General features: G+C 39.0%; 2 protein-coding genes across 3 annotated transcripts; both read right to left on the reverse strand.

The window, feature by feature from the left end:
* Positions 1–599: 599 nt before the first annotated feature.
* RAE1 (ribonucleic acid export 1) lies at positions 600–8,140 on the reverse strand. 2 transcript variants are annotated; one of them, XM_041478519.1, is made up of 12 exons: positions 8,050–8,140; positions 7,508–7,604; positions 7,273–7,377; positions 6,612–6,704; positions 6,133–6,219; positions 5,622–5,708; positions 5,307–5,378; positions 4,706–4,813; positions 4,297–4,403; positions 4,121–4,196; positions 3,405–3,599; positions 600–1,933 (listed from the first exon to the last, which is right to left on the reverse strand). In XM_041478519.1, the coding sequence occupies exons 2-12, from the start codon at positions 7,595–7,597 to the stop codon at positions 1,847–1,849; spliced, it is 1,107 nt and encodes a 368-aa protein (XP_041334453.1). In that variant the 5' UTR covers positions 7,598–7,604; positions 8,050–8,140; the 3' UTR covers positions 600–1,846. The 2 variants fall into 2 exon arrangements, with proteins under 2 accessions (XP_041334453.1, XP_041334454.1); XM_041478520.1 differs by having other exon boundaries at positions 8,021–8,116.
* A 1,111-nt stretch (positions 8,141–9,251) lies between these two features.
* Positions 9,252–20,283, reverse strand: SPO11 (SPO11 initiator of meiotic double stranded breaks). The gene is made up of 13 exons (XM_041478523.1): positions 20,186–20,283; positions 18,006–18,119; positions 15,531–15,619; positions 14,852–14,918; positions 14,529–14,637; positions 13,853–13,939; positions 12,499–12,535; positions 12,166–12,275; positions 11,182–11,281; positions 10,642–10,679; positions 9,925–10,001; positions 9,621–9,732; positions 9,252–9,371 (listed from the first exon to the last, which is right to left on the reverse strand). Exons 1-13 carry the CDS (start codon positions 20,281–20,283, stop codon positions 9,252–9,254), a joined length of 1,158 nt encoding a protein of 385 aa, XP_041334457.1.
* Positions 20,284–21,484: the final 1,201 nt, after the last annotated feature.

The raw sequence follows: 21,484 nt of genomic DNA on the forward strand, positions 1-21,484 counted from the left end.
AAGAAATGTTTGAGCAAGTGATCAGCTACTGATTGAAGTGCTGGGAACTCTTTCCTACCTTAAAGAAAACAAATTGTGCATGAATGTGAAATCGAAAACTATGTAAAACATAGAGGTAGCAGGGAAAAAAACCAAACTATCTTGAGAAATAAAACAGAAAATCCCTTAACAAAGCAGAGTTGGGTGTATTTAAAGGATTTTCCTCCATACCAAACAAGAAATACCCATCCAGCAAAAAACTGATGAGCACAGGGGAGAGTCTGGAGTGAAAAAGACAGTGGGCTGGAGAGTCTGAAGAGTCTGATTCATCTGTACTTACCATGTCAGGTGTCTGGCTGCTGAAATAGCAATGAACTCGATTAATCTCAGAACAAAAGGCCTTTCACACCACTTCTCCCAATTCTTTGAGGCAAACCCACAGGAATAATTCATAGTGGAACAGAAGTTGGAAAATGCATTGGATTCTCAGCTTAAGCAGCTGGAGGAAAAGGAGCTGACTTTCAGCAAATGTCCCTGAATTACAGTGAAAGGCCAAGAAGCTGCTTTGAAACAGGAAGCACGTTGCCTTGCCCACATTATTAGAACAGAACTTCTGAATATAAAAAAGCATTTAGTAAAAATTTTATTTGAAACTCAGCATGAATCCGTAACCACCAGCATTAAACCATAACAGTTTTACAGAGAATTTGTACAATATGCCATGTAATTCTATACATGCTCCCCCCAGCCCCTTTTTATTCAGTCATTATCAAACAAACAATAGTTAGACAGGAATAATAAGCATTCACTTCCAAAAAGAAAACTTTGGCATGTATACAACTGGCTAGTTAAAAGTAAACAGTGGTAGATTCAAGTCAGAAAGAGACCCACTCATTTTGTTTCACAGCATTTTTGATCAGGATGAAGCTTCCCAGCACTACTTTCTAGTTAATACAAAAATGAGTATTTTTTTTTCAGTCCTGAACACCCTCTTACAGGACAAAACCATGTTAAAATTCTCAGCTTACAACTCTAAAAGGTGTCAGCTTCAAAGAAGCTTAGGTCAAAGGGATTTTGCACACATTGGTTTGGTCATGAATAAAACCTTTAAAGGTTTGCTCGTGTTCCTGAACTCTGAGCTATTTCACCACTTGGCACCACTGCAACTTCTCCTTTGAACTAGAAAAAGCAGTTTGTTCAGAAGTCATGTCCACTGCAGGAGTTAGAAAAATCTGAAGTTTGCACTGGGCCCATCTTCTGCCTCGAGCTTCTGTCACTGCTCTTGGCCCCCTACATACCTTCCTAGTCATCTAAAAAAGGAGGGAAAACTATTTGCAAGGCATTTCTTCCTGGCATACAGCAGACAATGCTTCCATTTCAAAAACCAGAAAGCAATGAAAGAACCCCTGAATTATTAATAAGAAAAAAAACAAGCCTCCTTTGAGAAGAATTACTGGTGATTCTCCAAGTACTTACAAAAAATACAGTATTTATACAACTTCTCCAGAACGATTATAATTAACATATTTTAATGTAATACTAACAAAATAAATCCAGAGATACAAATGGTTGCACTTCAAAGCAGGAATATCCACCCCAGATGTTGATTTTGCTGCAATTTCATTATTGCTGTGGAACAGAGAGTGGTTAAGTCATGTCAATACGAGCCTTTCTTTCTTATACACATCAGAATATCTAATTTGGAAAGTGTTCTCCAGCAAGTCAGAATACATTTACTGCCATTTTTACAGTTCCTGCTAAATGTTTGTGATCCAAAGTTGACTGAACCATGGTGCAACAGGGCACAAATGGCCAAAGAGCAGAGGCAGGAAGGGCAGAACAAGGAGAGGAGTTCAAGTCAGACTCACTACTTCTTATTCCTGGGCTTCAGCTCTTCTGCTGCATTTCGCAGAAAAATGTAGTTTTTCTTCTGTGGATTATAGAATTCATGACCCTAAAGACAAAAATAATCTACATTTACTCCCTTCAAAGAAAAAATATCAGCATTACTTAAAATGTAAGAATATGAATATTCCATTAGTTTAGTTTATTAAGATTTAATCTTAAAACCTTTAAGACCAGATATTGGACCACACTGGTGGATTAGGAACAGCTTACTTGAACAAGCAATTACAAGAACTATAAAGTAAAATTTAAGAGACTTTTACCCATTTTTAAAGTATAAATAGTTTTAATTTAAAAAAATAACCACATATCTATAAGTTCTACTTTACAGATACAGCCTAGGAGCTCAGTATGATTTCTTTTAAATGTCATTCGAGGCAGAGAAAAAAGGAAACCTTTAATGGTCACCCAGCTTCACTTTATATTTTCTGTCTTTTAAATGACATAAGGTCACATTTTTTCCAAGTGGAGCCCAAGTTCTACAGGCAACTACAGAGTTTTCTGTTCCTCAGCTGCAGATGCAAATATCCTGTTTTGCATATCATTTTCATCCACATTACCAAATTAATACCCAAGTATGCAAATCAGGGAGAGTAAACACTAATAAAGCTACTGAGGTCCAACATGCAAGTTGGAAATTACCAACGCTGTGGACAAGAAATGGCTTTGGGAAGGAAGGTTAGTGCTTAGCACCAATTGATTTTACCATTTAATACTGGTTTACAGATCTGAAAGGAACCACTGCAGTCTACCCAGGCAGCAGAACTGAAGAATCCATCTGCCCTGGCACCAACAAATATTTTAATGTGGGCAGAGGACTAAAAACAATGCAGTGAATTAAAATTTAGCTCTCTGTGGTATGCAATTGAGTTAATCTATGTGATTTCTGCATTCATTTCACTCAAAACCACAAGGAACATTATCCTCCAAGCACCATGAAAATTAGTTATGTTCCAAGCTTGCTACCCTCCCTCCTTAAACTATTAGGAAGTATTGATTTTCCACAGATCATGGTTTGCTGTGGTTCTGCTGCATCTGTATTGTTAATTGTGGAAGAGAAATGCATAAATAAGCACCATCAAAAGCCTCACTAAATGGCAGTGAAAATTTAATAGAGAGCATTCAAGCACTGGGTAAGTGTTCATAATCACAGTGACAGCTTTTTTCCCTGCACCAGCAGCAGAGATGTGCATTTCACAAGCTCTGTGGGAAGCTGTCAGGGTGCCACACTGCCCTGTGACACTGCCCACGGCACAACGTGTGTGAGCAACCATAGCAACCTCTGAGTCAGGGAATTTACAGTTTGCTCATCCACATTTGTAAACCAGCATCATTTAGCAATCTTGTCCAGCTGGAGCTGAAACACCACAAATTCACAGCTTCAATGTTAGATTTCATCAGGTGGCTAAAATGGCCATTTTAAGTTCCCCTAATATTTATAAAAACCAGCAAAAGCCTCACAAGTAGAAGAGTCTTAGTTGTCAACTGGAAGTATGAACAAGAGTCTAAAGCCTTCTTACCTTTGACCAATCATAGCTGGAAGCATAAGCAAATATATTGCCATTGTGGTTGAAACAACAAGCAGATATTGGCTGGTCCAGCTGCTCTGAGGTTTTTAGCTTTGTCCGTGCATCTTTATCCCAAAAGCTGAATCTCCCATCAGACCCTACTGTGGCCAGAGTACCATGGACAGGGTGGAATGCAATCCCATTAACCTGCAGAGCCACACAGAACACCGTGTAAAACACCACACAACAGGTGATGGACACACTCACACGTGTGCTGAAGTCTATGAGAGTAAATACATTAAATTTCAACTAGATACAGCTCTTCTTTAAAATTTCTTTGGAGAAAAAAATCCCCAAAAACAACCAAAGAAAAACCACCAAAGCAACAAGAACAATTCCATCTTTTTGGCTTGGTACCTAATAATTCAATGCATAATGCCATTACACAACTATTGTTTCAATATCTGCAAAATCAACAAGTGTCAACTCCACTTGTTGACAAGCAGATTCAATGAAAGGCTGATCTAGTGCCTGTTTTATGGGAGTATAATTTTTTTTTATATACATAAAAATTGTTTTTTCTATTTTTCCTCTTAAAGAATAACTATTACAGGTCTTTAATGTGTCTAAGACAGCCTTAGGCAAGACAAAAGGTCAAGGAGAACAATTCAGAGCCAATTTTACATCAGGAGTGTACAGTGTATATCTGATACATGTTGGATACTCACAGCATAGATGTCCTGAGGTGCTGATGTGTTTGTTCCATTGGAGCGATGGCATTTAAAAGTGAAATTATCTTTTGCACTGGAAATTAAAAAATTAAAAATAATTTGAAAAAAAAAGCTTTTTATTTCCATCACTGTGGCCTGAGCAACAGAGAGAGGATGTTTTATTGAATACTTACGGGTTTGGGGGGTTGATATAATGAATAGCTACTCTGCCTTCAATGCTTCCAAGGGCAAATCCAGTTGGTTTGTTCACTTTGTCTTTGAAAATTGCAACACAGCGATGCTGAATTTGAGAAAGATACGAAGGAGTTTCAGACAGAGACATCTTTTCCACAGGGACACAAAACTTCCAAGTCATCAATGCAAGGTAAAGCAAAATCACTAGCAAGGTCAAGAGCTCAAACTCTGTTGAGAATTTGAGCAACAGTTTAAATTTCTAAATCCTTGTGAAGATGAGCAACAGATCACTGGAAAACCAGGCCATTGCCATGCTAAGATAACTTGGTTTTGAAACACTGTGTTTTTACAAAAAATGTCAAGCCCACAATGTCAATGATCTGTATAAATACAAATATTATTATTTACCTGGTGTTTCAGAGGAGATTCTATTCTTCTGAATTCAGAAGGTTGGTTCTCTAACTGATAAACTATCAAACCCCTTTCTGCAGTGGCCACAGCTGCCATAGGATGAACCTGGATAAGGTTGTAAAACAGGTTGGAAGAGAGACACTTGTGTTAATTGCATGGCAGAGCACCTGAAGGACTAGAAGGAATGAGAGAGGGAAATAGGAAGCAGATAAAGAAAAAAGTTCATTTATTCACATATCTTCAAAACAAACAGTTTTTCCCTGCCACTGAGAAATTTAACACACCAAAAACCTTCTAATTATGAGGGGATTCTTCCAGTGTGAAGTGCAATGGTGGTTTACAAACTTGTCCAGAACTAAGGGTAGCTCAGTCCTCATGCTGATTTTTGTGATGTTAAAAGGACACCAAGTGTGTTTTGTATGATGAAAATCCCTACTTTCCAGGGCCTGATCAAGAAGATCAGTTTATGTTCCAGTACTACAATCACACAGACATCAAACACCAACAGTATTCAAATCCTGTCCCACAGAAGCCCCTAAAACTTATTCCTACTCCCAGTTATCCAGCTGGCACCAGTTTGCCACAAATCCTGACTTACCACATCTGCACAGTAACACCTTTCAGGGAGCTGCAGAGTCATCATAGGAGTTGGTGAACGGGTATCCCAGAACTGAAAGGAACAGAGAAAAAAAAACAAACTTACCCCTGGAGCTCAGGATACACCTCAAATTACTACAGGACAGAGAATGCAACTGTTTCATTCTTGTTACAGTCAGAACACTGCAACTCCCTGTGAAGTGATGCTATTCCATTAATTATTAGAGCTTAATAAAATACTTTCACTTCATGTAAATATCTGTAAACACAAATTACTAGCACACTTTGTGTCCATTTGTTCAGGTAAAAATTATACCTTCAAAGTTTTATCCCAGCTTCCTGTCATCACACAGCTGTAATTGGGTGCTTTAATCCAATGGATGGTCTTCACAGGAGCATCATGCTGAAGAAGGAAAGGACAAACACACATGCAGGAAGCAATCATTAAAGAGAACAACTCTTCTTAAATTACCATTTTAGTCACCATAATTGCATATTCTACAAACAGACATTAACTTCTAATTTGAGAATGTAAATTGTAATTCTGTTGTTGCTGCAGTAAAAAGCTGGTACTTGTGAAGTCAATTGAATGACTTCTTAAAAATATTTTTCCCCTCTAATGCATCAGGGTTACTCAGTGAGATCACTGCAGCAGGGGAAAGAGCTCCCTCAAGTAAAACAGAGGAAACAGATGCACAGGGTTTTTAAACCACTTTGATCACCTGTTCAAGTGCACTTCACTATCACAGAAGTACAAAAATTAGAAAGGTATTTTTTAATAAAAACAGAAAAAGAAAAAAACATTTACTACTTTGGGCTTTACTTACTTGTGCAATCTGAATTGCTTGATTACTGTTGAGATCCCACATTTTGGCAGTTTTATCACATGAAGCAGTAAATACTTTACTCCCATCCTAAAAAATAGGAAAAAAACCCCAAGAGATTAGTGAATGGGAAAACTGTCAAGTGTTATTCTCTTCTAGAAACAGTGTAACATCAATGTAACAGGTACAGGGATTGCAAGACAAAGAAGAAACATAAATTCAAATTTATGTATTACTGTGTCATAAAAGAACAAACGGTGCTACTTTTATCTAGCTTTTAATACACTCCTAACTTTCAAGCTCACTTTTAGCCTTCTTACACCCATCCCACTAGGACACACTCAGCACACACTTACAGCAATTTCAGTCTGTGCAACAACCATGGGCTGCAGCTTCATATGGCACTATCTGCCTGCAAACCACACACCAATTTATTTGGAATTTAGGTAAAAAAGTGCATTTGTTTATAAATATCAACATACATCACTCCAGCAGGCATCGAGTACAGGCCCTGTGTGCATCTGCTGAGCCTTTGGAATTGTCTGTCCATTATCCTGAACCTCCCAGCAGCGAACCTGCAACAGGAGAAACAATTGCAGATAAACCATACTAACAGGAGCTTGAAAAGACTTGTCCTGAGACCCCAGCCCTCGTTTATCCAACAAAAAGTATGGCTATAAATACCAAAGTCTGGGTTTTTCAGAACTACTGAAACCTTGTTTTATTTTTTTGCTTATGTTCCTTTCACCTGTAGAGCCAAAACCCCACCCCACACTTCAATTCCACCTCGAGAGTGCCCTGCAAACCTGGAACCCCTCACCACACTGTCCTGGAGAGCCCTGAGCCCTCAGCTGGGCAGAACACAATTAAAAACATGCCCACATTTGTCTTCCCTCCCTGCCTGAGCCAGCTGGGATCTTATCCCATCCTTCAAAAAAGACTTGTTGTAACTTAATCAATAACTTAATCTTTTTGGGTTTGTGATGATTTATCAGCTTTGTTAAACCTAGTGCCTTGGTACCAGACATAAATTTTACAGCTCTTCAACAAGTTTGGTTTTCAGGTGCACTGCACAAGCTTTTAGGATCCCAATTTGCAGTTCAGGCACTTGATTCATCTGCATGTCTAAATGAGAATACTTACATCATTTGCCCATGATCCTGCAATGAGGAAATTACCCGGCAGCGTTGGTGGACTAAACGCTAAACAAGATATGCTGTCATCAGGTGGAGATGTTACCTCAATATCCTACAAAGGACAGGAGACAGAACAACTTTTGAAAACTGCGATCTGCGCTCTTATTCCTTCTCTAGAATGAGTCAGTGGGTCGTGCTGTGACGAACTGACACACCCAGCAGCACAGGGCCGGCACACGTACCTTCATCGGGTTGTGGTTATCGGCTGTCGTGCTGCCGAACATGCTGGTACCGCCGGTACCGAACCCCGACGTTGACCCGAACAGACTCATCCTTGCCCTGAGAACGAGTGAAAGGTTCAGCCCTGCAAGGCCCTCAGCGCAGCCACCACAGCAGCACGGCCCTGCGAGGCACCCGGGGATATACAAATACACCGAACAAAATACGGTAACATTAAATAAATCAATAATAAGACACTTCTCGTTGCTGTTGGATCCCCACAGCTCCCGGCTGCCCATCCTGCCGCGGATCCCTCTCGGGCCGCGCCCTGGCAGAGCCAACCCCGCCGTGCCCCTCGCTGGCACCCGGGGAGCCCAAACCCGAGCCCGGCCGGGAGTGCTGCTCCCCTGGCGCACACCGCAGCCGGGGCTCTCCGCCCACCCCTCAGGCCGCTCCTTTGCCTGGCCGGCAGCACCCAGCACAGGCAACGGGAAAGCCCCCTGTCGCTGCCGCGGCCCGGGGCCGCCCTCACGCACCGCTCCGGCCCGGGGCCGCCCTCACGCACCGCTGCGGGCCCGCTCCGGGCCGGGACCTGCGACGCGACCAGCAGCGAGCGCGGGACGGGCCGCGCCTCCTGCGCAGGCGCCGCGGGCGGGGCCGCGGCTGCGCCCTGCGTGGAGGGGCGGGGCGGGGGCGGCCAAGCCCCGCCCCAGCGAAAAGTGAATCCCGATTTCCTTCCCGGAGGAAGGTGTCGCGAGTTGGGGTTTTTGGGGATGTCCCCGAGCCGCAGGTGACCTGATCCTCCTGAGGTACAGCGGCTGCTGCACCAGCCCTGTAATTACATTCCCTGTAATTCCCTGGAGTTACAGTGCCTGCTGGGACTCTGCCACTGCGCTGTGGATAAAAAGGACGTTTCATTCAAGTCTAATACTGGTGGGACAGCCGTAAAAAAACCCAGCTGAATAAAGCTACTGAAAATATCGTCTGTAAGATCCATGCTGGTGGCTGTGGAGATCAATTTTGGAGGCATTTTCTATGCAGTCTGACTCCATCACGTAAAAATTAATGTACACTTTAATCACCACAGTTTTCTGCTTCTCTTTACTGTTTTACAGACAACAAAATAAATAAAATGAACAATGGATTCTGTTATGATGTGCATTATTAACAGCATTGTTTATTAAATTCTTAATCAGTAACATCTATTTTTTTTATCTGTTCATTGAAAACAAATACTAATTTGATTGCTGGAAGTTTTATAGCTGCTTGAGATATGCAGTAATAAGGAATTATTTCTGGCTTTTAAGTCCAAATTTACAGTAAACACAAAACCTAAAATAATTTCCAAAAAGAGGCACATATAATAAATTCTTAAGGGAGTCTTTCACTCCCTTCAACTACAAAAAGCTTGGTACAGCATCATGCAGTGCTTTATGACAGAAGGCAAAACAATTCCTGGATACATTTTTGAACTTCACATTTTTCTGGCCAGAAAGAACATATTTCATTATCTCTTCTATGTGTACTATTGCATATGGCACTTTTTCACAGCAGAAACCACAGAATGGGAGTAGCAGTAGTCTGCAAAAATCATAATTACTCTTATAGCTTGAACAAAGGAAGAGAGAAGATTATACTCCAGGTACAGAGATAAAGAAATTGAACAATAAACTGACAGATACTCCTTTGTCTCTGCACTTCTTTTTTTCTTAAGTGCAGTCAAATTAAATCAATATGTAGGAAAACATTTGATTTGCAGAGCAGCATTCACAGCCATCCACCAAACTGCAGTTTGTTTGGTAAATAGACTCTGGACAGGTAATCTGATGAGACAGAAGTTAAAACCTGAATTTCAGCCTTCAGTTTAGATGCTGCCATAATTTCCAGCTAAAAGAGGAAAAAAAAAAAAAAGAGGAAAAATTAATGTGTGTAGAAAGTTAAGTAAGAAAATTCCATCCACTCATGGTATGTGCATGCAGAGCTGCAAAGTGGTTCAGAGAGACATTCCAGGCTTTCTAAATCTTGCCTTTTTTTAGGGCTACAAAACCTGGCTGGTTCTGCTATCCTAAAATCTTGTCAGATACAGGATCTGTCCCGTGGGGAGTAAGAAATAGAAAACAGCAGGTTTATACAAACCTCTTTTTTCCACAGTGGCTGACAAGCAATGTAAGGTCTCTTCTGAATACTTGCTAATTTATTTTCATCTTGCTTTGTAAATGGAATCAAGGCATCTTTGCATATGTTTAATCTGGAAAGAAAATAAAATTCTTACATTTTCTCACACACTTAAAAACATATTTGTCCATCTTATTTCCTTATATTAAGCAAAAAAAATGCATGGAAAGGGTAATGGATTTAAATGGATTTTTGTGTAGTAAAATTGCATTTCCTGTCTGTGAAGGAGAAGGATACTTCTTTTTCTTCTGAGGAAATAACTCACCTCTCAAGATCAGATGGAAGGAGACCAAGCCACTTGACAGAAGGAACAGTGAGATGATGGGCCTCAAAGGACATTGACTGAAATGACAAAGGTCAGCTGTAACATTCAGTGATCTGTGGTTTAACTTGGGATGTTCTTTTTCCATTTCTCTCCTGAACAGTTCACCCATCCTGCCCTCTTCCTGCACCCATATCTGCCTGCCTTCCATGTAGTGTGTCCATACCTTGTCTGTAGCCATATAACATGATAATACTTGTTCCTCTTTACTTTTTCCATAATGTTCCACATTAACACAAGTATCCCTAAGCAACTTCTCAGTCCAGAATAAAATCTTTACCAATATAACATTATTTTGTGGAGAATCACCCATCTCACAATTAGGTTCTCCTGCTCCCAAGGTCCCTCCAGCCTTCATTCCTCTTCTAAGGCAGAAACAAATCTAAATGGTGAACCCTTTTCTATTTGGAAACTGCCTGTGCAGCAGAGAAAAACTGAAATATGGTTAAATGCAACACCTGGAATTACTATCCAGTTTCTTTTTGTTGCAGGAAGAAGCAGTTTCTGCAGACACACAAGGCCTAAAAATCACCTCTTTGTGTTGAATCAAAATGGTAAAAGGCAGCACCCATTCTGACAAAGGCTGTAGCATTTCATGCATTCCAGCTTCCAGGCTGGGCTATAAAACAAGGTATTTAAAGAGGAAAAAAATATACTCACCACAGATCCATATTTGTAGACACACATTATTTCTACACCTGGGTTGCAGAATAGCAAAAGTCAAGTGTCTGTTTGTCTGCACAATGGGCATGTTTAAGGAGACTGTTTAAAAATCAGTTTCATGGCACAACAGTTATGGCTTTATGATTAGTGAGGTTCTAATGGTTTACATATTTTTAGATTATGTCAAAACAATCAGAATCTCAGCATGTCACCTTCATGTAGTTAAATGTTTCACATTATCTGTGTGCAGTCAATTCAAACCCAAGGATAATCAGCTCTTTTACACATTGACCAACATCTCTTATTAAAAGTGTCTTTCTTTATCCTGTGTAATTCATATCTCTTAATACTATTTATTTGAGCAGTTGCTTCTCACTTTGCAGTAATCTCCCTAATTTCAGGTGGGATCAATGTAGATACATCACCTTCTGAGTGGGTTGGATTTTTGAGCTCTCAGAACCTTCTCATAAGAGTGAGAAAGGACATTCTAAACAAATTTTGCTTTCCTTTTCTGCCTTTGAGCCTCTACAGATTTACCATGTGGATCTGCATCCATAAGGGTGAAAATAGGAATTTGAAAAGAATCCCACAGCTTCCTGACCAAAAGTCGTGTATTAAGATCTGGTATGCCTCTTCCCTAAAGAAATAAAAGAAAAGTAGACAGTTTTTTATTAACTGAAACAACATCTGGCTACATATGTGTTTATATTTGCCATTTAAAAGCAAGCAAACAAACAAAATGCTGGCAGAAACATTTCTCCAGCAGCTGTTTTGCAGGGAAAGTTCTATGCTCCTATTTTGGCTTTGTGCAGAAGGAGGCCAGACTGGGAGCAGCTGGGCAGGTGTTCTGGATTATGGGCACTGCAGGAGCATCAGACATTCCTCTGTTCAAGGAGTTAATTTATAAGGTCTGGGAGTTCATGCATAGATGTAGCCTGCTGTCTGCATGGGCTGGTGTAAGAACGCCACTTTTTTATCTTAAACTAATATTTATTGCACTAATGGAGCGCTATAAAACAAGTTCTTGCTATGACTGACTGAAGCTGGACCATTTGTGGCATAGCATAGTAGAAGTGCTTATCTTTCTTAGGAATGGTGAAATGTTTTTTCCTCATTGTATGCATATTTTGTTTACACATTCCTGTTCATTCCCCTGGCTTCATAGCTCTTTCAGAACAGTCCAAAATCAACCAATTCTGTTTCATTTGGGTTTGCAAAACCTCAGGTCCTGAAGGACAAAAGGTCACTGAACAGCTGAGCCTTTCTGAGACTGAGCAGCAACTTTGCAGCAGCACAGGAAGCTGATAAGCTACCAAGCTCTAAGGAGATGTTTGGAGGAAATAAGTCTTTAGAGCATGCATTTCATATTTCTATGAGGATAATTAAATTTTAAATATTATTGTTAAATATGTTTCATATTAATTTTATTATGGCTTTTTGCCCAAGTTTGAGCAGTTCTACAATGTTAAAGTATTCCTTAAATTAGATGTAGCTGGAAGATATGAAATACAAGGTGCATACCGTGATCATGATACATGGGGACACTTTATTGAAGAAGTCATCATCCAGGAGTCTCTGGAAAGTTGCATCTTTTTCTACAATTAATATAAATTTGGCATGTGAGGTTAAATCTTTTGTGTTAAGGCCAGCTGTGTGTAAAATGATCCGTCACACCAATCAATTAAAACTAGCAGCTCTAAAATACCTGTTCTGGAGCCAAGAGCAGTGATCATGACTCAATTTCAGAGCCAACAAGGAAAGCAAAAATTACCAGAATGCTGTTTAACTTGGAATATTTCTTGTTTTTACTTTCTTTTTTTCCGTCTATGATTAGAGTTCTTGCTCAAAGGATACTTTTAATTCCTTGAACATTAGATGGCACAGTGACTGCCTAAAACAACAAAAATGAGATTAATCATTTTAAATAGAGAAAATGATATATTTTAAAATAACAACATTAGGTAATGAAGGACACAATTTCATCATGAAACCACCATTCCTCCTCTATATGATCTATATAAGATAATTTCTGACATTTTCACCTCTTTACAAGTGTATTCAGCCATTCATATGCACTATTGTGTAGTGGTCTAGGAGTCCTCCTGTCATAACAAGATACTTTTCAAAAGTATTTGTGCCACTGTTGCAGAAAAATTGTTCATCCTATAGGCATGATGGAGATAATAATACCCTGATTAATGTTTTATCTGTCTTAGCCAGAAAAAAAAGTTTGCTTGGTGTGAAGATTGCAAATTTAATACAGACTTAAAACACTTAAACATTCTTTTTGTAAGACCATTAAATTGATTCTTTTACTGGCCTCTAACCTGATTTTGTGAGTATTTTTGAGCAAAAATTTGAAGACATGGTGATGTTTGCTTTACATCTTCAGTTAGGGTTTGCTGAATCTGGCAAGCATATGGATGAGAAAACAGGAACTGGGGGAAGAACTTGGTCAAAGAGAATGTATATATGGAAGTGTGTGGTCTGTTTTAACTCCTGACTGTAAATCACCCCCAGTGCCAGGGTGGGACAACTCAGCAAATAAAAATATGGAGAACAGTAACAGGGAACTTAATGCTTACAAACAAGTGTAATGGACAGCTAAGGCTACCCTTCAATTTTGAAATGACCAACTAAGGCTTACAATGAACACATTTTTCAGAAAATTGTGACAGTAGTCAGCAAATCTGAGTTTTATTTCTGCTTTCATTCTCTGCACTGTTGTAGAAAATCTTTCAGGACTAGGCCAATTGAATCTCCTCCCATTAAACCAATTTTGATTGTTTTTTTCTCTCTGCCAAAATTCAATTTGCTGTGACAGAAATGCTTTATGTTCAGAATTCCCAGGATTCTTTGTTTCAAGAGCACTCATTCAACAGAACACTGTAATATAAAGCCTAAGATATGTAATATACACACCTTCCTCTGCAAGGATCCCATGGCAGAAGGTAGTGCTAAAAACCATATCCAAATATTTATTCCTGGTGACTCTAGCTCAGAATTACAATACAGAGTCTAAGCTCCAGAATTACAGTACAGTTAAGCAATATTTTCATCTGTTTTATTCACTCAGGTTGTAATGCCTCAATTTGTTCCAAGCAGAGGTTTGTGTAATAAATGTACACAGTAACCTGAGCTACAGGGAGTGCAGGTTATCTTGTACAGGCAGATGCTATGGGTTGTGTTTGTGGTTTATAATACATACTGTTGCACTGCAGGTACAATTCACTTTTGTACCATCTTCCTCAGTGTAACTTAAATTACCAGCAACAAAACCTTTAGTTGTAGACAGCTGGGAAAAATAAAAGTTGTACAGAGTAAATGGGAAGTTACTATATTGTACAGACAAAGCAAGAAATCTCTGAAAAGAATTCCCACTGGTACAAAGCAGTGATTCACTGCCATCAGCCTTTTAAACACTAAGCAGTGTTTTGTCCTCATGGACATAAGGACTTACAAGAAATAATCTTAGGTTTGAAGGAACCCTTGCAAGATATGAGTCAATTTAACAGATAGTTACATTTCTGATGTATTTTAACTTTCATTTAACCCCCAAATTATCAACTCATGTGAGTAGAAACTTGTAAACAGATGTCTTGCACTCTGAAGTTTAAGCACTGCCTTCTCTAGACCATAACAAAAGCTCCTGTGATTTTAGCTGGCAGTTTGTCCCAAACCCTTTAAAAAAGCAAACTCTATGAATTTTCTGTGAAGAAAAAAACCTTTTGAGTGCCACAATAAACCATAACTAGATTTCATTAGCACCAATGAGACTTTTTATTTTAACTATTTAATTCTATCTGACAACTTTTTGTGATGTTTCCCCTTGCAGTAATAAGATTTGGAAATTATGACAAAAATATTGACAAGAAGCCACTTACTACGTGTAGACTTCTCCGAGGTATCTTAAGCATGCAAGAAATGTCATTGATGATTTGGTCCACAACACTTTGGCTACCAAACAATAGAGTATCTGAATAATATATATCTCTATCAAGACAAAATATTGTATTTGTAATTATAATCCTGAAACAGCTGCAGGCTCATAGAATTTTATAAAGAATATGGTTAACCAGATAAACCTATTTATATAATCCCATTCTGTGTACAGGAATCCTGCAGGTTTGTATCCTACAGGCTGATTTTCACAAAAACATACTTAAAACACAGCTTTATTTGAAATTGCAGGAATTGACTCTGTTACCTTTTAGTCGCATAAGTGTTGCTCTGCACCATCTTATAGATCATTGATAATATTTTGAGCATCAAAGCTGAAAAAAATACATTTTACAAAATATTCTATCTATTTTCAGAAATGTGTATACAATAATTGGTCTTTATATAAGACCATATTTGTATCCCATAAAAAAAAGTTTGAAATGTACTGTGAAAATACAGAGAGATTGTACTATTCAATAGGCTCATTAATTTCTAGCATAATGAGAAAAAATATGAGGGGGTTAAGTGAGGGAACGTATGCACTAATGTCCAGGCCAAGAAATGAAATGACTGAGTTAGAAAAAGAAATGAGCTTATTGTCTGTATTCCAAGATTCCTTTCCTGGCCAGCTTTTTGAAGAAGGGTGATGTTTTTACATCAAGACTTATTGAATAAGCCTTTAGTTGATATCCATTAAGGGAGGGGAGAAACTCTAAGAAAATTGTATTAATTTCACTGTCACTCACTATAATTTAATAGATGAAAAAAAAAAAAAAAAAAAAAGAAAAGCTGAAAGGCTGATCATAGTATCAGCTTATATCAGCCACACACTTCCAAACTGTAGTGCATAATATTTTAATTTTGGATGTGTTTTAAGAAGTTGGGAACTAAGGGGAAAAAAAGAAAAGCCCAGGAACTCCACTTGGGACTTTTTTTAAACTTACCAAATCTTCTTGCTGATTGAGGGCAGTCACTTCTTATTTGTTTTGTAGTGCAACCTGGTATCATCTGTAGACCTACAGAATCTTTAAATCTGATGTAATGCAAATAAACACAATAAACTGCAAACTCCCTGAGTACAGGTGAATTGTTCTCTGCAAGGTAACTCAGACTCAGAAACCCCTTTCCTATCCTCAAATAGAGCAGTGCTATTTTCAGACTCAGCACAGAAACCATCAGCTTGGGTGGGCTTGGATTGGCCAAAGGAAAAAGGCAGCAAAGAGTTTCTCAGGAAGATGCTTCAAGACTGAATTAAAGTATAAAGCAGAAAAGTTTCCAGACAGAAATAGAAGAAAATAATTTTATACATGTTTAGAACTGTTAATATATCAGCATCAGTAATTACTTAGTATGAAAACAAAGGAAGAAATAAGAAGAAAAAATCTGAATCATTATTAAAATAAAAATCATCTGACACAAGTGACTTCCTGATGTAGACTCTAAGAAAAACTGTTACTATTTCAGAATACAATAATACTATCTAAATTATGCCCTTAAATTATTATCAGGGTAACTTAATTGTATTCTAAGTGTTGGAAACAAAAAGGGGCTGTATCTAAACAGTTGTTTAACCTAAAGGAGCTCCAGTATTTCATGCTTCACCATTTCACATCTGAAGGTGCACATTTCACTGAAAGAATCAGTTATTTTCTTAAGGACACTCCATTATTTTACTTTAAAGTAATTTAGTGCCTTATGATCCTGCCTTTAAAGCATTCTTTTCCATATCTGAGTTTTGCACGTCCATTTTAAAAGTGTGGATGGTTTAATGGCTATAATTTTATCCCCAAACCACATCGTGTTTCCAAATTCGTTTGTGCAAGGTTTTGCTCGGTGTGTCCTTTGGGTGGCAGAGCGCACACGCTGCACGAACCCGCAGGGACAGCCCGTGTAGCATCTGCCTGACAGCTTTAAAGTAACTTTATTGCCTTTGTGTTGCAACATTTTAAAGTTATTTGTGCTTTTTGCTTGCCTGTTCCCGACATTGTAACTGAAAAGGAGGAAAACTGTAATCAAGACTACCCTGAATTACTCTTAGGTTAAACCTGGATCACCCCCATTCTTCCCAGGATTGTGCTTACTCCAGCAGGGTAGTTTTCTGTAAGACATGTCTGAGATTACACTTCTCCACCAGAAATAATGGTTCTGCTTTTTTTGATGTGATTGATGACTCTTATTTTTAACATACTGTGATCTTAACTCCTTTTAATTTGAACATTTTCCCCCATATGTGTTCAGATGGTAAATAACAGCTCACATTTGTTTTTCTAGCATGGAATGCCATTTCCCCAAAGACTGCCAAAAATTGCAAAACTTTGTAAGAGTATTTTAATTTTACAGACATCTGAGTGAAACATTTTTGTCAAACTATCAAGACACAAACCATTAAATTCCCTGGAACCTACAAGCTTTTCAGTTAACTGATTACCTTCAGGCCCCTCAGGTTTTTTGATTGGCAGAAGTTTATTGTTCTCATTAAATGAGTATTCCACCAGAGTGTTATGCCCGGAAAGTTTGCTGTGCTTCCTCAACCTTAAGTGTTTGTAATGTGTCCATGTACAGCAAGCACCTCTGCAATCTTATCAAGCTGAATATCCTTTAACCCGCTGATGTCCAAAGCTCTTACAAGGCCAGACACAGATTTGTGTCTTCCTTTATTCTTTTGCTAATGTATTGTAGAAATCAGCTAATCTCTCAGGTTTGATGATTTTCAGTTTAAATGAACTCCTTGGAAAAACACTGTTGCACAAGCAACTTCTACAAGTGACAGAATGTGCTATAAAGGAGGACAGGCTTCTTTTTCTCTGATCCTGTCTAGGTCAGCTGGCAGAAGATCTGAAATTTAGATAACATACTGGAAACTTGGTTTGCTTTATTTTGCTGGTAGTGAACTTAGCACACCGGTAAGGCACACACCTGGGAGAGGTGAGATGCACCTTCTCTGAAGAATAAAAGAATGTGTTTATCACTATCATTTTGAGAAATAGGATACCATGAGGAAAAGCAGAGGAAAAGAAAGTAGGAAGCACTCAAAGGGTTTGAAGAAGAGAATTGCCAGTAATTTCTTCCAGCCTAAACCAGGTTTTTTCACTCTAATACAACCCATCATTTCTGGTTTCTACTGCTTCCAGAAAAGGATTGTTTATAGGACCTCCCTTTCCTTTCCAACCCCTATTACAGTAGTTTTACATTTCCCTTTGTGCTGTGGTCTGCTATTACTTAATACATGATGATGCCTGTTTAGAGTGGTTACTAAGCATTACTTTTTATTTGTCCATTACTTTTTAAAATTATTTCTTGATTCTAATGCTTATAGAATGATTATGTATGATTAACTTTTTTGGAAGTTACATAATCAAATTCATATTCATGGCATTTTTATTAATAGAAGGCAGGACTTTTAAATATTTACTACTTACTCTATGTTCCTCCAGTCTGTTCTGTTAGCCACTGTGAGAACAGGTGCTTTTTTTTGGGCCAGGCTTTGAAGTACACCTTGGATAACATTTTCTATTGCTTCAAGAACCTCAGAACTGAAACAAAGAGAATTAACAACACAGATCATATGATAAAATCTAGTTCTACTTTTTGTTTTATCAACTATCCCCACTCTTTCAAAAATCATGTAAACCAAAGCTGCTTACAGCATACTTAAGGTTCAGAAATGTGGAGAAACACTTTCATTTTTTAATTTTGTTTTGCTCAGTTTCCCTAATACCTTTGCCTTTCCCTTGCAAATGTAAGAATAGAGGACACAATTTAAAGTATATTTCTGTTCAATCCTGTAACCATCAAATTTTTCACCAGCTGAACTTCTAGACCAACTGGCTGGTTTGTGACTAATGATTAATGTTTTACTATAAATGAGGTAATATTGGCTTTGGCCATGATTTTGGCAAAGTTGTTTTTAAATGCTATAAATTTAAAAAGCGTTCAGGACTACAAATACTTCCTGTTGTACCATTGCACATTAACCTTTTGATCTGCTGCCCTGAACTAACTGCTAAGGATTTTAATTACATGAAGGCTCAGTCTCAACAGACACACCATGGAAAGAATCAAATCTGTATCTTTCACCTAAAAAGACAAAGCAGCCTTGCAGCAGATCCCTTACAGTAAAACTCCAGGCTGGTTTGAGTGTTATGACAGATGCTTTTTATTTTCATAAGCAATCTGACTCCAGCGTTTCAGCTGTCCTTAAAATTACAAGTGGACTCTGCACTATCCTAAGTCTAGGTAGGAATTAAAGAATTCATGGAATTTATTTTAGCTCAAAGTTTTATCAGCAAAGTCCAATTCTGTCATTAAGTAATATACAGAGAAAAGGTGAGTCAATACCAGTGCATGCCACACAAAATTAATTATCTCAAATCAGCAAGAATGATTTTTTAAATTAAGCAGAGTCTCCTTAAACAATAATGAGCTGTCATTAAAGCTCCCTTCTATCATCTAATATGCTTCTTCCATTTTATAGCTCAGCCTCCACACTCTCTCCACATTGCTGAAACTAGATTATATATTTTTTAGAGCAATTTAAAGTTCCAGAAGAACAAAAATTATTGTTGAAGACAATAAAAATCTGTATGGGCAGATGGGTGAAAGAACAGATAAGTAGAAATTCTAAATCCTGTCATTACTTTGATACTCATAAATATTTTACTTATTCACTTTATTCTGTCCACTGTAACTATCTTAATATTCCAGATGTATTTCAGAGTGTGCTGCAGAATTTGCAAGTTCAGGTTTGTGTTCCAATCCCAAGTTCCCCTTTTGCTAGCCAACAGAAATTGGAAATGTAATATGTAAAATGCAAAATAGGAGGAAGAGGACAGGAAGTCTCCGTGTACCCCCTGCTGATATTCTGTCTCTTTTTGCAGAGATTATCTGAATTTTAATAAGAAAGTATGTGACACTGGCCAAGTATGCCTACTTAAAATTCACTGTGGTTTAGTTAACAATGACATCTGAGCAGAGAAAGGGAAGGTGCTGCACAGCTCACGGGGTTTGCCTGATCATTTCCAACAGATTTCAGCAGAGTGGACACTTGTTTCTATATAGAAGGAGAACAGATCTTCAACATAAATGGCACAAAATATTAATATTATAGCACCTTTAGCAAGCTAACAAGATACACGAAAGAAACAGTTACAAATGAAAATCTACAGTGTAAGAAACTAACACACTCCAAAACTTAGGCCTGTGTATTGCTGAAGTCATGAGCCAGAGACCAAGAAATCTCTAAATAATAATGTTAATATTATCCTTTTATTTTTAAAATACTTCATGATACTCCCAGACTGTTCTAGCTGCTGAGGCTGATGTTACTGTGTGCAGAAAGACTCTTTAAAAATTGACAAGGGTTTTTTGTTGGTGTAATTCAGTATGCTCATTTTGTCACAGTTTTCTCTATTTCTGTAGCCACAGACTTTTTGGAGAGGTCTGAGGGAATGAAGATGCTGTTTGCAATCCAAGACCCCACTTGTTTTTGTACTGGATTATGTTTCTGCTTCAGCATGAGCCTATTTGGTGCAATAGTGTCCTACCTACTTAAGCATTACCACAGAAAGAGAGTGGAGGTGCTATTTTTTACATTTTTTACCTAGGGACCTGGCTCTCCTGACCAGACAGACTTGTTTCCCTGAAGCTGGCCTTGTTCCCAGCTGGAATTTCAGTGGGACACAGACCATGCTCCTCCATTAAAGCTGGTGCAGGTCAGTCCAGCTTCTCTGGGTAGGGAAGAAGCCCTGTTAAAAAGAGACAAAAAGAATTTAACACAGAAATCACAAAAAGGAAATCACACAAATGGCCTTTCTGCTTGGTGGATGTAGAACACATGACTTGAGCTCAAACCACAGGGTCACAGAAAAAAGGCAGAAATTTGCTGTAGAAACTAAAGTCAAGGTTTTCCTACCCCCTTGACTGACCAGCTTAGGGCTTCTCCCTCTCTTTATAAAGAGCAGGAGCTGGCACACGCTCTTCTGACCATCTGAGGGCTTTTTCCACCCACCCTCTCTGACTGAGGGCTTTTCCTGACCAACTTAGAGCTTCTCCCACCCTTCCAGACCAACTAAAGCCTTTTTCTTCTCTTCCCGACCAACCATGGGATTCTCCCACTCTTCTTAATTGACCAAGGACTTTTCCTGCCATTCCAGAATAACCAAGGGCCGTTTTTGGCCTTTCTGACTGACTGAGGGTTTTTCTCACCCTTTCTGAGCAGCTGAGGCTTTTCCCGCCCTTCCTGACCAACTGAGGGCTTTTCCGATCCTGACTAACCAGCTGAGAGATTTTCCCATCCTGACTGGCCAACGGAGAGATTTTCTCACTCTTCTTAACCTACCAATGGTGTTCCCCACCCTTCCTGACCTGCCAAGGCCTTTTCCCTGCTCTCCTGGCTGGCCAAGGCCACTCCTGCTGGTTTGGATTCCTGAGGGCTTTTCCCGCCCTTTTCTGACTGACAGGCGGTGGCCACGCCCACCCTGCCAGGCCATGGCCGGCGCTGGACGCTGGCCCTCAGGCCTGTCCATGGAGCTGATGGCTGACCACAAACTTCACAGCATGCCGGTTTCTGGAATAAACCCAGCCAGGCTGGCTTGGAAGTGGCCAAACAGCTGATCCATCCAGCTGCCATCTTCCTCATCCAGCCGTTTTCCTCATCCAGCCATTTTCCTCTTCCTGTAATCTCAAATGTCTGTTCCTGAATGGCGGGAAGCTGAGGGAGATGGAACTCCTGCTGTTGAAAAATCCACATCCTTCCCCAAAGTGGAATTCAACTTCCACTGAAGTTGAACTAAAGAGTTAGTGCTACTTTTTAACATTTGCCTTCAGCATTCCGAAGGTTTACGACAGTCTTGCGATATGTTGTCAAATCTTTCTCAATACGCTGTTAAAGTCTTGTATT

Source organism: Pyrgilauda ruficollis, unplaced genomic scaffold (assembly GCF_017590135.1).
Source record: "Pyrgilauda ruficollis isolate IOZ18807 unplaced genomic scaffold, ASM1759013v1 scaffold45, whole genome shotgun sequence".
NCBI lineage: Eukaryota > Metazoa > Chordata > Aves > Passeriformes > Passeridae > Pyrgilauda > Pyrgilauda ruficollis.

Excerpts from the sequence above, each read along its gene's own strand:
- RAE1 (XM_041478519.1), bottom strand. The coding sequence starts at position 7,597 with ATGAGTCTGTTCGGGTCAACGTCGGGGTTCGGTACCGGCGGTACCAGC. Across the intron at positions 4,404-4,705 it reads AATCTCCTCTGAAACACCAG|CATCGCTGTGTTGCAATTTT; the intron begins GTAAATAATAAT and ends TCTCAAATTCAG. Across the intron at positions 3,600-4,120 it reads CACCTCAGGACATCTATGCT|GTTAATGGGATTGCATTCCA; the intron begins GTGAGTATCCAA and ends GTGGCTCTGCAG.
- SPO11 (XM_041478523.1), bottom strand. The coding sequence starts at position 20,283 with ATGGAGGAGCATGGTCTGTGTCCCACTGAAATTCCAGCTGGGAACAAG. Across the intron at positions 12,276-12,498 it reads TAATGTTCAAGGAATTAAAA|ATTTAACCTCACATGCCAAA; the intron begins GTATCCTTTGAG and ends TTAACACAAAAG. Across the intron at positions 10,680-11,181 it reads TATGGATGCAGATCCACATG|GTGTAGAAATAATGTGTGTC; the intron begins GTAAATCTGTAG and ends TCTGCAACCCAG.